General features: G+C 39.7%; 1 protein-coding gene across 2 annotated transcripts in view; it reads left to right on the top strand.

Annotated features, from left to right (window-relative positions):
* NFX1 (nuclear transcription factor, X-box binding 1) overlaps positions 1–21,010 on the top strand; it is a 72,698-nt gene that overhangs the window by 41,625 nt on the left and 10,063 nt on the right. For both annotated transcript variants that reach the window (XM_015073344.3, XM_015073349.3), the window contains exons 10-17: positions 946–1,043; positions 4,411–4,441; positions 8,157–8,236; positions 9,388–9,496; positions 13,356–13,475; positions 15,529–15,608; positions 19,302–19,532; positions 20,390–20,463. In XM_015073344.3, coding sequence (XP_014928830.1) covers positions 946–1,043; positions 4,411–4,441; positions 8,157–8,236; positions 9,388–9,496; positions 13,356–13,475; positions 15,529–15,608; positions 19,302–19,532; positions 20,390–20,463 — 823 coding nt within the window. The remainder of the gene's footprint in view (positions 1–945; positions 1,044–4,410; positions 4,442–8,156; positions 8,237–9,387; positions 9,497–13,355; positions 13,476–15,528; positions 15,609–19,301; positions 19,533–20,389; positions 20,464–21,010) is intronic.

Raw genomic sequence — 21,010 nt, 5'->3', positions numbered from 1 at the left:
AAATAAATATTGTATATTTATATATATATAAATATATATATAATGCTGTATATTATATATATATGTGTATATATATATACACATATATATATAATATACAGTGAAAACTACAATTAAAGGAAAAAAATGTTAAATTAGAAACTTAATGCAAAACAAACCAGTAAAGGAAGATTAGATTAACAAAGTCATGAGGCATACAGAAAAATAAAAGTTAAATGACAGATATAATCCAGCTGTATCAATAATAGCATTAATGTGAATGGATTAAACTCTTAAAAAGCAGAGATTGTCCAACCAAATTTTTTAAAACACAAGATTCAACTATGTGGTATCTTCAGGAAACAGACTAGAGTTAAAGATAAAATAAGACTGAAAATAAAAGGATGGAAAAAATACATCATTTAAACAGCAGCCCCAAGAGACTTGTGGCTGATCTCTGAGTGGTCCTCAAAACAGGACTTGTCCTAAATGTATTTTGCAGAGTGAATGGTAGGTCTCTTATCACCACATGGTCACAGAGCTTGAGTCATTGAGATTATGGATCATGATTTCTGATAGTTTATGATCCCCAGATTATTTTCAGAGTCAAGAGTACTTCAGTAAAGTCGTCCATGGCTACAATTTTAAGGAGATTCAAGTCTAACCTTGAGACTTGAGGCCTAAAGAAAGAAGTCAGAAGATCTGTTTTTTGACTTAGACAAAGAATCATGCACTCCAGAGGATATGCCAGTGACTAATTCTGGGCCCTGTCTTTGCCGGAAAAGGTCCAGCCTGCCAGATGAAGGGAAGATAGGGGAAGAGGCATTGACTACATCCTTCTTCCCTCAACTCTGATTCTGGAGTTGTAGGCAATAGAAGTAGAAGACCAGTGTGGCTAGTGAACTTGGGAGTCTGAAAATGAGTACTTGCAATGTTCATTCCTAGCTCTTTTCATTTTTATTAAAGATTTCATTCATACCTGCGAAAAGCTGTGCCATGAAGGAGACTGTGGACCATGCTCTCGTACATCAGTTATTTCCTGCAGATGCTCTTTCAGAACAAAGGTAAATCCTGAACAATGTTAGTGCTGTTACCACCAGTACCTTTTAAATTCATGATTATGGGATGGGAAGAATCAAAGTAACTTGTTTTAATCCTATCATACTATATATGATTTATTCAACCCATCCAGTGTATGCTGACAGCAACCATGGGTCCGTTGTATGGTAGATATAGGCTGTGGGTCAGGTAGCACTCTAAGCTCAGAGGCCAGTAATGGGGCTGAGGCAAGTATCCAGATAGCTCTACCAAATAAAAGTGTGATAATGCTAGATGCTAGGAGAGAACAAAAGCACTGTTGCTAACTAAGAAATTGGAGAGAACGTAGTCCATACGATCACCCTTATCTCTGACAGTCATTGCAAGAGTTTAGACAACTGCTGAATTAGAGTAGTTAGACCATCCTAACTTCTGATACCAACTGCAGTCCAGTGTCCCTAAGAATACCCTCAGGGTTTGATAATTCACTAGAACTCAACAGAACACATAGAAAGCTGTTATAATCATGGTTACAGTTTATTACAGGGGAAGGATACAGATTAATATCAGCCAGAGGAAGAAACATGCAGGGCAGAGTCTCAAGAAAGTACCAAATAAGAAGCTTCTAATTGTTCTCTCCCTGTGGAGCTGGAACAGCGTTAACATTCTCAACATCATTTTGTGATAATGTGCATGGAGTGTTGCCAACCAGGAAAGGTCACCGAAACCTGGGTGTTCAGTTTTTACTGAGGCTCCATTGTGTAGACATGGTTGACTGCCCATGTGGCTGGTCTCAATCTCCAGATTGTCACCAGAGGTCTGCCATTACTATGTGACCCAAAGCCCCCATCCTAAGTCATATTATTGGTCTCTGTGGTGTAGCCAGTCCCCACCCTAAGACTTTTCAGTATAGCCAGCCTGTACGCTAAATCATGTTAGACTATGTGATGACCCAAGGCCTCAGGCAAACAATGACACTCCTTTCAGGCATGATATTCCAGGAGCTTAGAGATCACTTCCCAGAAGGCAGTGGCAAAGGCCAGATCACCCTTTCAGTAAGGTTAATTATTCACTATACAACTGTTTTTGTCAATTTCTTCTTTCTGCCCTGGGCAGTTTTGATTGGACTTTTTGTTATAAAAGGGACATCTTACCATTTTGGAATTCATGCCCATTCCTATGTTTGTAACCAGAGGCAAGAGCCTTGCTGTCTTTGGGAAATCCAGCTTGGAGAACATAGCAACTATTGATCTGTCCTCTCTGACCCACCTTCAGTGCATATTCAGCTGCTACCAAGCCCAAGGGCTGGGTAGCAGCTGACTTGCAAATGATTCTGAGGATCTATTCCAGAAATTGGCAGCTAGCTTACTGGGTAAGCTTTAGAATAAAAATGTAAAAATAATGTAATTTACATGTGGCAAAAGATGTGTGCGCACATGCGTGCCCACACACGGCTTTTTTCCTGAAAGAAACCAGAGTACATGGGTCAGTAGAGATATTTTGAATGTCAGACACAGGATCTTAAAGACTGTGAAATACTGTGATTTAGTAATCACAAATTTAGTGATGCCCAGGGGTGCTGGTTGTGACCAAGAAGCACAAGCAGAGTTGGGATGTGTGAGCTAGAAATGGCTACTGTCTGTTTGCTTCTTTCTCCCCAACAGTCCTGTTCTCTCTGTGCTTTTTTGATTCTCATTCACTGTCTGCCCTCACTCTAATAGCAGATCCCATGGCAGTGAGCATATTCATGAAAAGCTGTGTATAAAGTGAATTTTTGCAAATAAAAGTTTTATTCTAAAATTGCTGGAGGCACTCACTGTCAGTATGAATTCTATTGAAACCTTTGACAAAGTGAAAAATCTCTTTGCAATTGATGGTCATCACCTCATTCTTCAGCCAGATTTTTCATGAAATGTCTTTTGTAATGGAATGGGCTTTTCCATGGAAGTGAGTTTTCTAGATAAATAAAACTTATTTCTTAAAGCTTCAAAGGTGGTTTTCTTTTAATCACTTTGGTGGGAATCTTTGAAAAATGTATGCTGTACTACCTCTTACCAAAGAATACTGTATTTAAGTTTTTATTGGTAATTCATATTGATTGTCAGGATCTACAGGAGCTCTCCCTTTCCCTGCAATTAAGATAACCACTCCAATATGTCATTTCTTCTCTGCAGTCCAGTGTTTGCATTAACTGGAGCATGCACTCTAGCAATTTCATGACTCACCTTTGCTGTGTATCTCCAGGGAACATATGGGCAACTCTTCCTTATCATCCAACCCAGCCAACTAATGTATCTAAGACATCTTTGTAGCCAAGAATCTTCCATTTCTTAGACTTTTGCTTCTGTTTTCAACTCTAGTAACTGCCCTTTTCTTCAGAGTCCTTTTCACTAAGAAAGAATATTTTTAGCATTTTGCTAGTTTCTGAGTACCTAGCAACCTGTAAATGACATCAAAGCCAAATTCAGATGTAGATACTGGGCAGCCAGGCTCACTCTCCCCCAAGTGACTGACTTGCTTCCCACACAGCATCCTCTCCACACATGTTATTTGGGATCATGCCTCAGCAAGTTACATATGGTAGATCTTTGGGGTCGTTCATACATAATTACCAAAGTCATAAAACTGAATGCCAGAGGACTACTATATTCTACTTTGCTGCATTTCTGCAGTGTCATGCTGCTGTTAAGTGTGTTGAGCTGTTTGCCTCTGGTACCAGATTATTACATATTTTCAATTTTTCTGCTTTTTGTGGCTTTTTCTGTCTCCTTTGCCAGGCAATTTTTTTTCTTTGCTTTATGTACTTTTAGCAGTCCCTCCTTCCATTCAGATTTTATAATTCCTAAAATCTACTTTCAATTAGGAGGCCAGACCACAAAGATTGTTACAATTATATTTGCACGTGGGGCGCCTGGGTGGCGCAGTCGGTTAAGCGTCCAACTTCAGCCAGGTCACGATCTCGCGGTCCGTGAGTTCGAGCCCCGCATCGGGCTCTGGGCTGATGGCTCAGAGCCTGGAACCTGTTTCCGATTCTGTGTCTCCCTCTCTCTCTGCCCCTCCCCCGTTCATGCTCTCTCTCTGTCCCAAAAATAAATAAATGTTGAAAAAAAAAAAAGTTATTCCATTTCAAAAAAAAAAAAAAAAAATTGCATGAAATGTCAGTAAACCAGGAGCCCCACTGTGAGTAAAGCATATTCATATAGAAACTGGGCTAACCTAGCTCCAGGTAGGTGAAGTTGGCAATAAGTGACTACCAGAAAAGTATAGGATATTTAGGGTGTACATGTTATATATAGCATTATACTCTAGTTGTGTTGTTTCATTTGTTCCTAAAGGAGTTACTGTTGGTTTTTTGTTTTTTGTTTTTTGTTTTTTCTTTTCCTTTTTCCATAGGAGCTTCCATGTACCAGTCTCAAAAGTGAAGGTATGACTGAGAATGGGCATGAGGGGACTTTCTGGGGTAAAAGTACTTGTTCTGTTTCTTGATAAGGGTTTGTATTATATATGTCATAATTCAGCAAAGGTACACTTAAGATTTGTATATTTCATTTTATATGTTTCATTTTCTTTTGCCTCAAAAGAAAAGTAAAAATCATAAGTTCTGGTTAATTAAGTTCTAAAAAAGGTAAGTGTAGTCAAATCTGCAGTTTACTTTAAAATGTATCAAATATTAAGGTAAATTGATAGGTGGATAGAAAGGTGAAAAAATAATGGTAAAATCTCAGTAATGGGCATATGGATATTCACTGTAAAGTTGTTTCAACTTTTATGTTTGGAAATTTTCATAATAAAATGGTAGTAGTGGGGGTGAAGGAGAATAATACCTAATGCAGCAAGCTTTTTACATACTGACTCTGATGCTAGATCCCCTTAAAGCTTGATATGACTGTTGGACACCTAGAACAGGTACTCAGCCAGCAAACCTTCTTAACCTTGAGGCCTACAGTATTGTTTCTTCCTTTGTCTTTGATCCTGACATCCCACACTATTAAGATTCTGTCTTTTGCTCACCATCACTTAGTCTTTTGTTTAAGCCACCTTAATACCTGTTTGGAAAAGTGATAGAAGTTAAATGTGTACAAAATAAAAAGATCTTATTCTGGCCAGGAAGAAAGCTGTTTTAGATTAGGATGCTTTTGTCTGCAGGTATCAAAAACCCAAGGAAAAATAACTTTAGCAATAAGGGGCTTTACTGTCTCACATAATAGGAAGTATGGAGGCAGAACAAGTCCAGAGTTGGTTAATTCCAACCTCCTGATTCCAGGACTCCCGTTCAGCTTCTCTGATTTTCTTGGTTTTCTCCTCATGGATATAAGTTAGCCACAAGTCCACACATCAACATCTTACCCAGCAATATCTAAAGGAAAGAAAGAGATTCTTAAGCTTCCTTTCCTTCTCAAGAGCAAGGAAGACCATCCTGAGAGGACCTCAGTACTTTGTATCACATGCTCCTGCCTAAACCCAACGTTAGCAGAGAAAATGGAATTAATAGGCTAGACTTTTCTACATTCAGCCCTGAAACTAGGAGCACATGGGTACCTAGTTTCTGAGCAGAATTAAGCCTCTGTTAGCCTTAAGAAGGTGGGGAGTGGGAGGCGCCTGGGTGGCTCAGTCGGTTAAGCAGCCGACTTTGGCTCAGGTCATGATCTCACGGTCCGTGAGTTCGAGCCCCGCGTCGGGCTCTGTGCTGACAGCTCAGAGCCTGGAGCCTGTTTCAGATTCTGTGTCTCCCTCTCTCTGACCCTCCCCCGTTCATGCTCTGTCTCTCTCTGTCTCAAAAATAAATAAACGTTAAAAAAAAATTAAAAAAAAAAAAAAAGAAGAAGGTGGGGAGTGGTTGTTTGGAAGGTAAGCAGAAATATCTGCCTTAAAACCACAGTCAAAATTGTGGTTATTAAAAATATAATTTGAAAAAATTACATTAATATGCTTTTAAAGTAAAAAATAATAATAATAAAAAAATAAAAACAATATAAAGGAAAAAGTGAAAATACACCCTAACCTGATTTTTCCCTCCTCCCCTTCCCTGATGAAACTGTTACTAGTTTGTTGGATTTGGGTCCAGATATTTTTCTGTATTCATATAGCTTTATACATCTGCCAGTTTTATTTTTTCCTCCTAAACTTAATTTTATACTAAACATATTGTTTGCAATTTGGTTTTTTTTTTTTTCTTCCCTCAAAGACATTTTCTATGTCAGTGTATATAACTCTCCCTCTTTCACAGTATTCTGTATGTGGGTATGCCACAGTGAGGTTCACTCTTGCCCTCTTGGTGATCATTTAGTTTGTCTCTAGTTTTTCCCCATTATGAATAATACAGTATCCATCTTGTCCCACTTTTTAAAACTTTATCATGAAAATTTTTAACCGTATGTGAGAGTAGAAAGATTAATATAATAAAACCCTATGCACCTGTCACCCATCATCAGTAATCAGCATTTTGCCTATCTTGTTTCCATCCCTTCCTTCCCTCCTTTTTATTTTCACTGAAGTACTTTGAAAATAAATCTCAAACATCGTTTCACTCATAAACACTTCAGCACCTAGCCTATTTTTAAAAATTGAGGTAAAATTCACATAATGTAGAATGGGCTGTTTTAAAGTGTACAATTCAGGGGTGCCTGGGTAGTCAGTTGGTTAAGTGTCTGACTCTTGATTTCAACTCAGGTCATGACTTCATAGTTCATGAGGTCGAGCCCCATGTCAGGCTGTGCGCTGACAGTGCAGAGCCTGCTTGAGAGTCTCTCCCTCTCTCACTGCCCCTCCCCTGCTCACTTTCACATGCACTGTCTCTCTCTTAAAGTAAGCATTTATTTAAAGTGTACAATTCATTGGCATGTAACAGATTCACAGTGTTGTGCAACCATCACCTCTGTCTAGTTCTAAAACATTTTCATACCTAAGGGGGAGACCCTGTATTCATTAACTTTTCACTTCCCACTCACTACCCCCTCAAGCCCCGAGGAACCACTAAACTGCTATGGGTTTACCTATTCTGAGTATTTCATATAAATGGAATTCTATAATACATAACCTTTTTATACCCAGCTTTTTTCACTTAGCATGTTTTCAAGATTCATCCATGTGTAGCACATATCAGTACTTCATTCCTCTTTCTGACTGAATAGTACTTCATTGTGTGGATATATCACAATTTATTCATCTGTTGATGGACATTATGGGTTGTTTCGATCTTCTGGCTATTTGGATTAGTGCTACTATGAACATTTGTACACAGTTTTTGTTTAAATTTTTTTGGATACATACCTACAAGTGGAGTTGATGGATCATATGATAATTGTGTGTACTTTAATTTAAAGAATTGCCACAGCAGTTTTCCGTAGCACCTACATCATTTTACATTCCCACCACCCAGACACCCCACTTATTTTTTTGTTTTTATTTTTGTTTCTTATGTGTTTTTTTTCTTAAAGCTATCCTATGTAGATATGAAGTGATATGTCATTAAGGTTTTGATTTGCATTTCCCTAGTGATGCTGAACATTTTTAAATGTACTTTGCCATTTGTAATCTTCTTTGGAAAAGAGTCTGTTTAAGTCCTTTGTCTGTCTTTTAATTGGGTTCTCTTCTTGTTGAGTTGTAAGAATTCTTTATGTATTTTAGATCCTAGAGCTTTATAGATAGATGATTTGCAAATATTTTCTCTTGTTATGTGCGCTGTCTTTTCACTTTCTTAGTGGTGTCGTTGGTACACAAAATCTTTCAGTTTTGATCAAGCCCCAATTTGTGTTTCTTCTTTTGTTGCTTGTGCAACAAAATATATTAAAATATATAAAAATATATTTTCAAAAGTATATGTATAGGAATAGTTACTTAAAATAGAATTACCATTTAAATTTTTGATAGATAACATATGTGTATCAAAAGTTTATACTCCCATCCACGGAGTGTGCCTTGTTCTCTGCACCTTCACCCGTACCATATTGTCTTTTTTTTTTCTGTACAATCTGACAGGTGAAAATTTTTAGCATATCTTATTTTAATATGCATTTTCACCATAACTAATTTATTTACATTATTACATATGTGTTTCTTCAGCTTGTAGTCATCGAATATTTGTTGAGTGAATGTTCATCTCCTTTACCTTTTTTTTTCTTTTTAATTGGCCACAACAGATGCTACATTTATGTGTGATAAGCGATGTAACAAGAAACGGTTGTGTGGACGACATAAATGTAATGAGATATGCTGTGTGGTAAGTGGACCTATCATTAGGTACAATCAGATTTCATTCATCCGGGGGCCAAGCATCTAGAAACCTCAGCCATCTGGAATGTAGTCCAGATTCAGACATCACTGGGAGAGGCCCCTGAGCAGCAGTGAGAGAGCTGCCCAGAGAGACAGGCCTGGGCCTTTTTAGGCCTTTGCCAAGTCAAGAAGTCAGCCAGTGGCAATATGGGGAAAGAGAAGAAAGACAGAAGCCCTCAGGCTCCAGAGCCTAAGACCATCAGATGAGCATACAGTCCTCTGCAGGAGATTGTGTGCTGTCCCAATACACAGATTGGGCTGGTCTTAGCAATTTGGGCTTTGGGTTTCATATACAGCTTGGATCAGGTCAATAGGCAAAATGAGTGGGGCATTTTTGAAAGGAGCAAGTTTCAGTTATCTGAAGTATTCACTTATATGGAACTAAATAAAGCACTACCTGGCAGTAATTGGGTTACCATGTTGTGCGTGTGTTTGTGTGTGTACAAACAAGAGCACACAGTGCCATTAGCAAAGTAGTGCATGTATACACATGCTTATGTATGTATATCATACATAATTGTTATTTTTGAAGTTTACATATTGATAAGATGAAGAATGATGAAATTGTACAACATATTAAGACTTATTTTTAGGGGCGCCTGGGTGGTTCAGTCAGTTTAGCATCTGACTTTGGCTCAGGTCATGATCTTGTGGTTTGTGAGTTCAAGCCTTGTATCAGGCTTGCTACTGTCACAAAGAGCCCATTTCAGATCTTCTCTCTCCCTCTCTCTCTGCCCCTCCCCTGCTCGCTGGCTCTGTCTCTCAAAAATAAACATTTAAAAAAAAAAGACTTATTTATAAATCAGTATTTGAAGACATAAAGACTTCTTCCTATTATTGAAAATTTCAAACATATACAAAAGCAGAAAGATTAGCATGCATCCCATATATGCAACATCCAGCTTCAGTAGTGATCAGCTCATAATTAATCTTGTTTCATCCACCTCTCCACCTGCTCCCTCTGATTATTTTGAAGCTAATTCCAGACATCATTTCATCCATAACTGTAGAAACCTTTTTTTTAAAGTAATCTTCTTGTTGTTTGTGGAAAATATAAAATGTAGATAATTTTGCAAACAAATATGAATCTCTTCTTAGGATAAGGAGCACAAGTGTCCTTTGATTTGTGGGAGGAAACTCCGTTGTGGCCTTCATAGATGTGAAGAACCTTGTCATCGTGGGAACTGCCAGTCATGCTGGCAAGCCAGTGAGTGTCTTCACTGTATGCTTTTATTAAAGAGTTTTCTAGGGATCTGTGGGTGGCTCAGTTGGTTAAGTGTCCAGCTCTTGATTTCGGCTCAGGTCATGATTTCACAGTTGTGAGACCGAGCCCCATGTTGGGCTCTGCGCTGGGTGTGGACCCTGCTTAAGATTCTCTCTCCCTCTCTGCACCTCCCCTGTGCTGTCTCAAAAAATTTATTAAACAGTTAATTGATTGATTAAAAAGTTTGATAGGGGCACCTGAGTGGTTCAGTCCATTAAGCATCCAACTCTTGATTTTGGCCTAGGTCATATGTTCTTGCAGTGGGTGGGATTGAGCCCCACACTGGGTTCTGTACTGATAGTGCAGTGCCTGCTTAAAATTCTCTCTCTCCCTATCTCTCTCTCAGAATAAATAAATTAACTTTAAAAAAAAAAAACAACTCTAAGAGTTGTCTAGAAGTTCGGGCATAATATATTTTGAGGGACTGATTAGTTTGGTATGGGTTACTCAACTAAGCCTAAGTATTTCAGATATGTTGTGACTTTAAAAAGTTATTCTCATGCTGCATTGTCATCCCTGCAAGTACGAAACTTGGGATGTAAGCAACAATCCTAAAATGAGATCTGGTTCATTAATGGATTACTCTTAAATATCATTGAACCAAATTCTGTCCTCAGCAGTCTTCCTTCTCTGTATTATTAGCAGCAGTTTGTAAACTTTTTCATTTTAGGACTTACTTACATTCTTAAAAATTGCCAAGGACCCTCAAAGAGCTCTTTTTATGTGAATTATAGCTATACTTATCATATTAGAGATTAAAATGAGGAATTTAAAAAATATGTATTGGGTTTTTTCTTTTAATTTAAATTTTAGTTAACATACAGTGCAATATTGGCTTCAGGAGTAGAATTCAGTGATTCATCACTTACATTCATTCAGCACTTACAACATGCAGTGCTCATCACAAGTGCCCTCCTTAATACCCATCACCCATCTAGCCCATCCCCCACCCTCCTCCCTCCATCAACTCTTAGTTTGTTCTAGTTTGTTCTCTGTCTTTAAGAGTCTCTTGTGGTTTCTTTCCCTCTCTCTGTCCCCCACCTCCCTTTCCATATGTTTATCTGTTTTGTTTCTTAAATTCCACATACAAGTGAAATCATAGGTTGTCTTTGTCTGATTGACTGATCTCACTTAGTATATACATTCCAGCTCCATCCGTGTTGTTGCATATGGCAAGGTTTTGTTCTTTTTGATGGCTGAGTAGCATCCCATTGTATATATGTACCACATCATCTTTATCCATTGATCAGTCAGTGGACATTTGGGCTCTCTCCATAGTTTGGCTATTGTTAGTAATGCTGCTGTAAATTTTGGGGTGTGTATACCCCTCCAAATCTGTATTTTTATATCCTTTGAGTAAATACCTACTGGTGCAATTGCTGGGTGGTTCTGTTTCTAGTTCTGTTTCTAGTTTTGTGAGGAACCTCCACGCTGTTTCTCCAGAGTGGCTGTACCAGTTTTCATCCCTACCAACAGTACAAGAGAGTTCCCCTTTCTCTACATCCTTGCCAACACCTGTTGTTTCTTGTGTTATTAATTTTAGCCATTCTGACAAGTGTGAAGTGGTATTTCATTGTGGTTTTGATTTGTGTTTCTCTGATGATGGGTGATGTTGAGCCTCCTTTCATGTGTCTGTTAGCCATGTGTATGTCTTCTCTGGAAAAATGTCTATTCATGTCTTCTGCCCATTTCTTAACTGGGTTATTTGTTTTTTGGGTGTTGAATTGGTAAGTTCTTTATAGATTTTGGATACTACCCATTTATCAGGTAATATCGTTTTGCAAATATCTTCTCCCATTCCTCAGGCTGCCTTTTAGTTTTGTTGATTGTTTCCTTTGCTGTGCAGAAGCTTTTTAATCTTGATGAAGTCCCAGTAGTTCGTGTTCACTTTCATTTCCCTTGCCTTTGGTGACATATCTAGAAAAAAGTTACTATGGCCAAGGTCAGAGAGGTTGCTCCCTGTGATCTCCTCCAGGATTTTGATAGTTTCCTATCCCATATTAGTTGTTTTTTTAGCATATGTGCTGCTGAAGTGAGCACTCATACTAGTTTATTTTTAATAACCAGATTTTTTTTTTAATGTTTATTTATTTTTGACAGAGAGAGAGAGAGAGAGACAGAGCACAAAGGAGGGGCAGAGAGGGGGGACAGAGGATCCGAAGCAAGTTCTGCGGTGACATCAGACAACCCAGTGTGGGGCTTGATCTCATGAACCATGAGACTATGACTTGAGCCGAAGTCAGATGCTTAACTGACTGAGACACCCAGGCTCACCATAAAATAAATAAACAAATTTTTATAACAGCCAGACTATATTTTAGTGTGCAGCGTAAGCACTTTATTTCAGATTATGGAAAAGACATGTATTTAAGGATCAATTGTTTTTTTTCTTTACTGCTTCATCAAGGACTTTTTTGTGGTGATGAAACTACAGTGATTACAGTTTGGTACTACTGCCTTGATTTGCGCTAAGACCCTGGCAGTTTTACCAACTCTTGGTTTTGCACCATCACTGCAAATGTCAACATAGCAGGGCAAAGAACCATGTCTTAGTCTGATTATGAAAATAATTTTGGCCTTATGGACTCCCTGAAGACCCTCAGGGACCCCTAAGGGTCAACAGAGCGTACTTTGAGAACTGCTACATTAAAAGATTGGCCTAGATCAAGATTTCCCAAAATGTCTTTGATAGAATGCTAGACCTACTTAATTTCAAAAAGGAGTTGAGTCAGTGCTTTGATATAAATCACACACACATGAATTCCATGAAAACAACTTACATGGCCCCTTGCCCTTTACCTAGCTAATTCACATATATTAGCTTGTTGAATGGATAGGTCAAAGTTTGGTATTCCCATTTGACCAGTAGAAAGCTCAGAGATGTTAAACTACCACCCCACAGTCACTAAGTAAGTAAGTAGTAGATCCGGGACCAGAAGCCTAAGTCTCCTGACTATATTTATGGGGCTCTTTACACCACATTGTATAGTCTCTGATGGGTTTGCTGAAGAGAGTGCTGACTGGAGAGGGGCAGTAGGTGGAAGAATCTCAAGAGCCCTGGGCTTCTGACCCTTGTTGACCTAGTTGGGAACCATGGCCACAGTCCTGGCCTTTACTAAAACTTAGAGTTGGAGAACTGACTCCTCTTGGGATTTAGGAGTTAAGAGAGCTCATGACAAGGTAGGCTGCTTATTAGAGCTGTCCAGTGTGAGCCCTCATTTTGATTTGACTTGTGGCCTGTGTGTAATGAAGTCAGATGTAGCTCTGTGCTTCATTTCAACTTCACATTTCTAGTATGATAGGTGTTGATTAGACCTGTAAGAATTTTTTTGAGTGGCTTCAGTGCTTCTCTGAGGTGTATATTCAAATATATATTTTTTGTATGTTTGTTAATTACCTGTGGCTTTCATAATCTCTATCCATTTTCCTAACTAAAGGAGTTTGAAAAAATAAAAAGCTATGTCTTTAGCAGAAGTCTCTTGTTCTCTCAAAAGAGATGGTCTATAGATCTGTTGTTTATAAAATATATGTAAAAATTTCCTGGGTTACTCATGGACTTACAGTTTGTTGCAAGTAAAAATGAAATGCTTCTTATCTGTCTGCTCCATTGCCACCAGCTCAGGTTTAATAAAATAAAAACATTTTTTGAAAAAAGCAGTCCCCTAAAAAGTAATACAAGCCAAAATAAGTGTGTGTGTGTGTGTGTGTGTGTGTGTGTGTGTGTGTGTGTGTGTGTGTTGTCTGTGTAAATATGTATGTGCACATCATGAAAGGTTGTTTTGTTTCATTGCTGCTCCATCAGGTTTTGATGAATTAACCTGCCACTGTGGTGCGTCAGTGATCTACCCTCCAGTTCCCTGTGGCACCAGACCCCCCGAGTGTACTCAGACCTGCGCCAGAGTCCATGAATGTGACCATCCAGGTGGGTCCCAACTCCTTGCCTCCCCCATCTCACAGCCTGTTTCACACTGTGTCATTTAGGATGTTGCATGACAGTCTTTACTGCTCTGAGGTCATGTTGTGATGGCCACCCCTGTTCCCTGTTCTCAGGGGCTGCTTCTGTGAAGGTGAGTCTGTGATCTGGGCCACAGCTGAGAATCAACAGTGCACTCCATTTCTTTACTCAGTGGATATCAAACACACCTGAAAGGCTGGAAGAATCTCCAGCTGATCTTGTCTTTCAGGGACTTTTCTTCTTGTTGCCTTCAATTTTGATTTATATTTCAAAGTTGAACATCTTTTTGTAAAATTGAAACTAACTTTTTGTTGTTAAGGAAGTAATATATGTTTACTGTATAAAAAGAAAGAGGGGTGCCTAGGTGGCTCAGTTGGTTAAGCATCCAACTCTTGATTTCGGCTCAGCTCATAATCTCACAGTTGTGAGTTTGAGCCCCACATAGGGACTCTGCATTGACAGTGCAGAGTCTGCTTAGGATTCTCTCTCTCCCTCTCTCTGCCTCTCCTCCACTCATGTGAATGCTCTCTCTCTCTCTCTCAGAGTAAATGAGATGAAGTCAAAAGATTGAAATTAAATCATCCATTATGTCACCTTTTTACACCTTAATATATATTTCTCAGGGCTTTTTACATGGGCAAAATAGATATTTGCATTTTTTTTTTCATAATATTAAAGTGTGATGCTACTGATTTTTCCCTCTTGTAATTTTAATCTTTCTTCTTGTCAATGAATATTTTTCTACAATATAGATTTTTAGTGGTTAATGGAGTGTGCTGTTACATGGATGGGCTATAACTTAGTCTCATGTTGTTAGAAAATTATTTCCAATTCTTCTTTCATAAACTACTGTAGACATCCGGCCAGCAGCTACTTAATACCATCCATCTTCTGTCCAGTCTAGTCACTAGCTTTCCTCTAGGACCATAGTAGGCTCATCATTTCATTTTACCAAGTCCCAGAGGCAAACCTGAAATAACTGAAGTCACCAGATTTGGTACTTACAGTAAGCCATATAGTTAAGACTGACAAATAAACAACCCGTTTTCATTTTTTGAGTATTTTAATAGAGTAAAAAAGAAGTAAATTCCTCATGAAGTAGAATGTCCCTTCTTTCCTGGGGACCTTTGGAGGGCCCTCCCAACTTAGTTTGGTGTTCACACCAGATGAAGTAAGTGCCCGAGCCAATACTCACCCACTCCCTCCTTCACACTCATTTGCAAATGTCACAGATGAAGTCCAAATCCTGGTGGGTAATGTCCATAATAAGAACTTAACCATTTTTGAGGTGTGTTGTTTTAGCCCACTTTTGTTCAGCATTCTTTTAACTTTTCTTGAGAGTTAGTTGTATACCCACCATGGTATCAGACACAGAGAGAGGTTCAGAGGAAGAAAAAAGTAACCCATGATCTCAAGATTTTTCTGTTCTTCCCAAGAGGAAGAGGATGGCAGTTATATGCACATGACACACAACCAACCGTTTCGTAAAGATGGGCCAGATAACATGGTAGCAAGCCATTGACATTAGGGAGTGTAAGAGAGCTCTGAGCAGGGTATGGTCAGCCAAGAAAGGCTTTGTTGGAGGAGATGAGTTAGGGTGAACTGCCTCTTACAGGCAGCAAGGAAATTGAAAGGAATCAGGGGAGCATGTCAGATGGCATGAGTAGCAGAGATAACTGAGCTGTATGTGATAGGGCCAAAAGAATGACTGAGTAGAATGGACAGACCAGGGTCTGTGCTGCAGGTGATGAGTGGAAAAGCTGCCTCCTTCTCTGCTTCTGTGTTTGGTGTGTCTGTCCCACCTCAGTGGGATTTCTTTTACTCACTCATGCTCATCCTTCAGCACTTTGAAATAAAGTTGCCTACTTTTTACTTTCCTGTGACCATTTTAAAAAGTATTCCCAGCTTCTAAACTTAAAAGTTCTATGTTCTGTACCATTAAAACATATATAATAATTTATGTGCTTTATTTAAACATTATTCCTAGACATAATTCCTAATTTCCTTTCTCTCTTAACAGTGTATCATTCTTGTCATAGTGAAGAGAAGTGTCCCCCTTGTACTTTCCTGACTCAGAAGTGGTGCATGGGCAAACACGAGGTAAGTTTTCTCTCCCAAGTATTCATTGTTCCAGCTAGAGATTTATGATTGAATTACTTTTAGAGTTGTTAGTCTCATTGTTTCTCAAAGTAAAAATATACTCCAAGAAGCAGAGGTTTGCTTTGGCCCCTTTTTTCTTTTCTTTTTTTAAGTTAAGGTAGAATTTGGGGTGCCTGCATGGCTCAGTTGGTTAAGCAACTGACTTCGGCTCAGGTCATGATCTCACAGTGTGTGAGTTCAAGCCCCGTGTAGGTCTCTGTGCTGGCAGCACAGAGCGTACTTTGGATTCTCTTTCTCCCTCTCTCTCTGCTCCTCCCCTGCTCATGTGCTCTCTCTCTCTCTCTCCCTCTCTCTCTCAAAATAAATAAAATAAACATTTTAATTAATTAAGGTATAATTTGCATAAAATAGAATTTTACCCTTTTAAGTGTACAGGTCCTTGAGTTTTGCAAAAACATTCATACAGTCATGTAACCATCACCATAATCGAGATGTAGAATAGTTCATTCACCCCCCAAATATTCCTTCATGCCCTTTTTTTTTTAAGTTTTTATTTATTTATAATCTCTACACCCAATGTGGAGCTTGAACTCATGACCTTGAGATCAAGAGTCACATGCTGTACTAACTGAGCCAGCCAGGTGTCCCTCCTTCATGCATCTCTATGGTTATTTTCCCTCCTGTCTCCAGGCCCCAGCAATCAATGATCTATTATCTGTCCCAGTAGTTTTGCCTTTTCCAGAATGTCACATGAATGAAGTCATACAATAGGTAGTATAGTGAGCCTCTTTTGCTTTCATTTTTACTCTGGTTGCAACTAAGTTAAACTCAGTCAGGTGACCTTGAGAACATGGGTTGTATTTCAGAGACAACTTCCAGGTTCACCAGCAAAGGTTGCTAGCCTGCATAAAGGTGTTTCATTAAGAGCATCCCAAGAGTGGTGGTGTCTCTCCACCAGGGGCCACTCTTCCTTCCTCTGTGCCCTGTGCAGCTTCCTATTCTGGCCACTAGGTCCAAACACCTTCCTCCAGGCTCACCTACACCTCTGCAGTGCCATTACCATGAAGGACTTTTCATCCTCATTCTCAATTTGTAAGCTTATTTGGCACCATTACCTATAGACCCTTTGAAACACTTTTAAGAATTCTTTATTTAAAAAATGCATATTCATTGTAGACAATTAAGAGCATACATTCTGCAATCCAGAAATAAATACTGTTCACATTCTTGTGTATAGACTATAAGTCATGTGTGATACACACTTTCTCATACTCTTTTAAGATTATACTATTGTGTAACCTACTTTTTGCTTCATAACATATTAAGCAACATTTTTGGAAACCCTTGGCATTTGTGACAACATGCGTTCAATATCTTTATCTTGATGGACGTATTTTTCTTCACTTATTTCCTGTAAGTGGTTCTCAAGTCATTTGTCGTTTATTAGTATCTTCCTCTATGAGTCTTACTTTCTCCGAGAGTAGCCATTCTAAGACATCCTTGTATCATCTTTGTGTTGATGGCTTATTTGACTTCATTCAACAAATATTTTTTTACATACCTACTGTGTGCTGGGTAACAGGCTAAGTTCACATGATTCAGAAGAGAACAAGAGAGGCATGACTGCTGCCTTCGTGGAGCCTTTACTCTGGAGCAGGAGGCAGGCATTTAAACAGTGCAATAGCAGTTTAAACAGTACAGTAGCAGGGCAAGTACAAAGGACTGAGCAGGATCAAAGGAGCCCCCACCCAAGGAAGGTGTTTGTAGAGAAGGTAACTTCCTAAAGGATAATGAAAAGTAGGCAAGTAATGAGGGGAGGGAAAACAGAGGACACAGTGTGTGCAAAAATTATCTCCAGGGGCACCTGAGTGGCTCAGTTGGTTAAGTGACTGACTTTGGCACAGGTCATAATCTCACGGCTTGTGAGTTCGAGCCCTGCATCAGATTCTGTGTCTCCTTCTCTCTCTGCCCCTCCGCCGCCCACACTCTGTCACTCAAAAATAAATAAACGTTAAAAAAAATAAAAATAAATTATCTCCAGACCCTGGTATTAGTGTAGGTAAGTTTAATGATTGGGAACTACATTCTACCAAAATACTTATATAGCAATTCTTCCTTTTTTTTTTATGTTTATTTATTTATTTTGAGAGAGAGCACATGTGTGAGCAGAGGAGGGGCAGAGAGAGAATCCCAAGCAGGCTCCCTGATGTCAGAGCAGAGCCTGACATGGGGCTCAATCTTGTGAACCATGAGATCATGACCTGAGCCAAAATCAAGAGTCAGACACTGAACTGACTGAGCCACCCAGGTGCCACTCTAAAGCAGTTCTAAAGCGATAGGAAGCGTGTACATTCTAGACTTTGGAGGCCTTTTTAAGAGTAAAAGTTAGATGTCACTAGAGTCAAAGTATATTCCTTATTTTGAGGGTTCTCAAAAGAATTTGAGTCAATATGTAAGAGTAAACTTTGCTCCCACAGGAACAAAATTCTAGCATCTTTTTCCTGGAGTAAGGAATTCTAAAAGAAGGTGATTTCCAAAAATTAAAAGTTTGGGGTTTCATGGCCTATTGCCTCTTAATTTTTTTTTTTTTTTTTTTTAAGAGGGAGAGCGCTTGAGCTGGGGAGAGGGGCAGAGGAAGAAAGAGAGAGAATCTTAAGCAGACTCCACACTCAGCACGGAGCCTGTCGTGGGGCTTAGGACCATGACCCAAGCCAAAATCAAGAGTCGGACGTCCAGCCAACTGAACCACCCAGGGGCCACCCCCCCACCTTTTTTATATTTATTTATTTTGGGGAGAGCGCAAGCAGGAGAGGGACAAAGGGGGCGGAGGGGACAGAGGATCCAAAGTGGACTCTGCACTGACAGGCTGACAGCCATGAGCCTGATGTGGAGCTCAAACTCATGAACTGCAAGATTGTGACCTGAGCTGAAGTCAGACACTCAGCCGACTGAGCCACTCAGGCACCTGCCTTTTAATTTTTTTTTTTAATTTTTTAAAATTTATTTTGAGAGAGAGAATGAGTGGGGGAGGGTCAGAGAAAGAGGGAAAGAGAAAGAATCTCAAGCAGGCTCTGCATTGTCAGCATGGAGCCTGACGTGGCTGAATCCACGAACAACGAGATCATGACTGAAGCCAGAGTCGGGTGCTTAACTGACTGAACCACTCAGGCACCCCTGCCTCTTAATTTTTTTAAATGATAAAGCTACCTAAAGCTAAAGATACCATGAGTTGGGAAATGTGAGGAGAGTTGATTATTTGATTATTTAATTATTTCTGTAAAACAGCACTGCCAGCAGTCTTGAAACCATGGGTCAAGGGTGCCTCCCAACCCTCAGTGCCCTAAGCTGTTTGCAAAGGGAGGAAAAGGTTATCTGATCCTCCTAGTTGGTCAGAGCATATCAGATACTCCCTAGTTATCTAGTTTCATGTGCTTGCTACCCGTCCTGGGAAGTGTATATCCTCAGTCACACTTGATTGCTAGCACAAATTCTTTTGGATCATAACAAGGGTTACTAAATAAGTTCCAGATTTGTTTATTTTCAGACAAATTATGTTCAGATTTTGAAAATCCACCTAATTTTTTTTAAGATCCAAATAACTTTTTGAAAATTCAGAAATGTTTGAATAGGAAGTTAAAACTCATCCCAGATCGCACACGGAGATAAGAATCTGGCTACTTCTGTCTCTCCTAGTTACGAAGCAACATCCCCTGTCACCTGGCTGATATCTCTTGCGGATTACCCTGCAGTGCCACGTTACCATGTGGAATGCACAAGTGTCAGAGACTCTGTCACAAAGGAGAGTGTCTTGTGGATGAGGCCTGCAAGCAGCCCTGCACCACCCCCAGAGCTGACTGTGGCCACCCGTGTATGGCACCCTGCCACCCCAGCTCACCCTGCCCCACGACTGCTTGTAAAGCCAAGGTGCGTATTCCTGGCTCCAGATAGGGCATTGACTATGGTTGTGGGGCTGCTCGTGAGTCCAGAGCTGAGGCTCCTGGGCATAGAGTCTAATCAGAGATCATTGGTTGCAAGGAACTGCAAGCTAAGGTGGAGCAAGAGAAAGGTGGGGTACACTGTACAGATTCCTGTCTGCCCAGCTTGAAGTGGCCTTCTAGTTCAGAAGGTACCCACTGCTGTCTGACCAGTCTGTCTCTCTCCCTTAGAACAAATTCTCAAGAGAGACTCTGATTGCCTACTCCATTTATTCAACAAATATATGTGTCTGTGTTGCGCAAGATGTTTTGCTAGGTGCTAGGGCTCTACCGGTGAACAGGAGGCACATGATCCTTTCAATTAGATGGGACAGATCCTTACTAATTACTCAGATACTGAATTATGACTGTGGTGAATAAGAGGTTACACCCTGATAGAAGGTGCTATGAGAGCATGAGAGTGGGCAACTTAGCCTGGTCTGAGGGATCTAAGTAGGGCCTCCCTGAGGAGGTGAAAGCAGGCAGTGGACCTGATTAGGCCTTGGATGGTCCTGGGTCAGGTTCAATGGTAAAAACTTCATTTCTAGGCCTGCCCCTTCAGGTGGGGTTAAGGACTGTAGTAGTTCCCAGAAAGGGTCCCTGTAGAATGAACGGTTCCCTCCTAGTGTGTCAACTACCATGTTGTCTAGTTGCATGCATGGTTAGCTTCCTCCATCCTGAAGGGTAACCACTCACTGTCTATATCCTCTGCCATGGTTTGATTTGAGAGAGACTTTAAAAGTGTGAAACCTGCCTATTCACATGGTTTCTATGTGCTAAAATCGCTCCATGTTAATCTTATTTCAGATAGAGCTGCAATGTGAATGTGGACGAAGAAAAGAGATGATGATTTGCTCTGAAGCATCCAGTACTTATCAAAGGTTAGTGCTGCTCAAATGTTAATAGCAGTGGATCTCAGTATACAGAGGTTATACACGTGTATACTGGTGTTTATTGTAGCATCCTTGCAACTTTTGTTGTGGAAAGTTGTTTAAATTTTCCTCAGTCTAGTTTTTATGGTTCAGAGAGAAAGTATTGTTTTGTCCCTTTCCTTCCATAACTTTTATTTGTAAAATAACCTTTTTATTTTTCTTCCTCTTTCTCTCCCTTCTGGTCTTGTTATACCCTGAGATCAGAAGGGATGATGTCCTGAAGTTACATGAATTGCTTTAACATCCCACCATTTGTGGTAGCACAGCCAGGACCAAGTCCTGTGCTCTTCCCCTGTAGTGGGGGTTTCTGACTGTTCTGTGAATTGTCTTTGCAGGCCCCTGAAATCCTAGAACCAAGTGGTCAGAAAGGGATCTGAGTAAGGAGGTGAAGGTGTTAGGGATGTGTGTTTGTCTCTGATTAGGTGCAGAGAGGTGTCATGGAGATAGCATTTTTATTTATTTATTTATTTATTTATTCATTTTTAATTTTTTTTTC

The sequence above is a fragment of the Acinonyx jubatus genome, chromosome D4, assembly GCF_027475565.1.
Source record: "Acinonyx jubatus isolate Ajub_Pintada_27869175 chromosome D4, VMU_Ajub_asm_v1.0, whole genome shotgun sequence".
Lineage (NCBI taxonomy): Eukaryota > Metazoa > Chordata > Mammalia > Carnivora > Felidae > Acinonyx > Acinonyx jubatus.
This window is presented reverse-complemented; position numbering and strand designations above follow the sequence as displayed.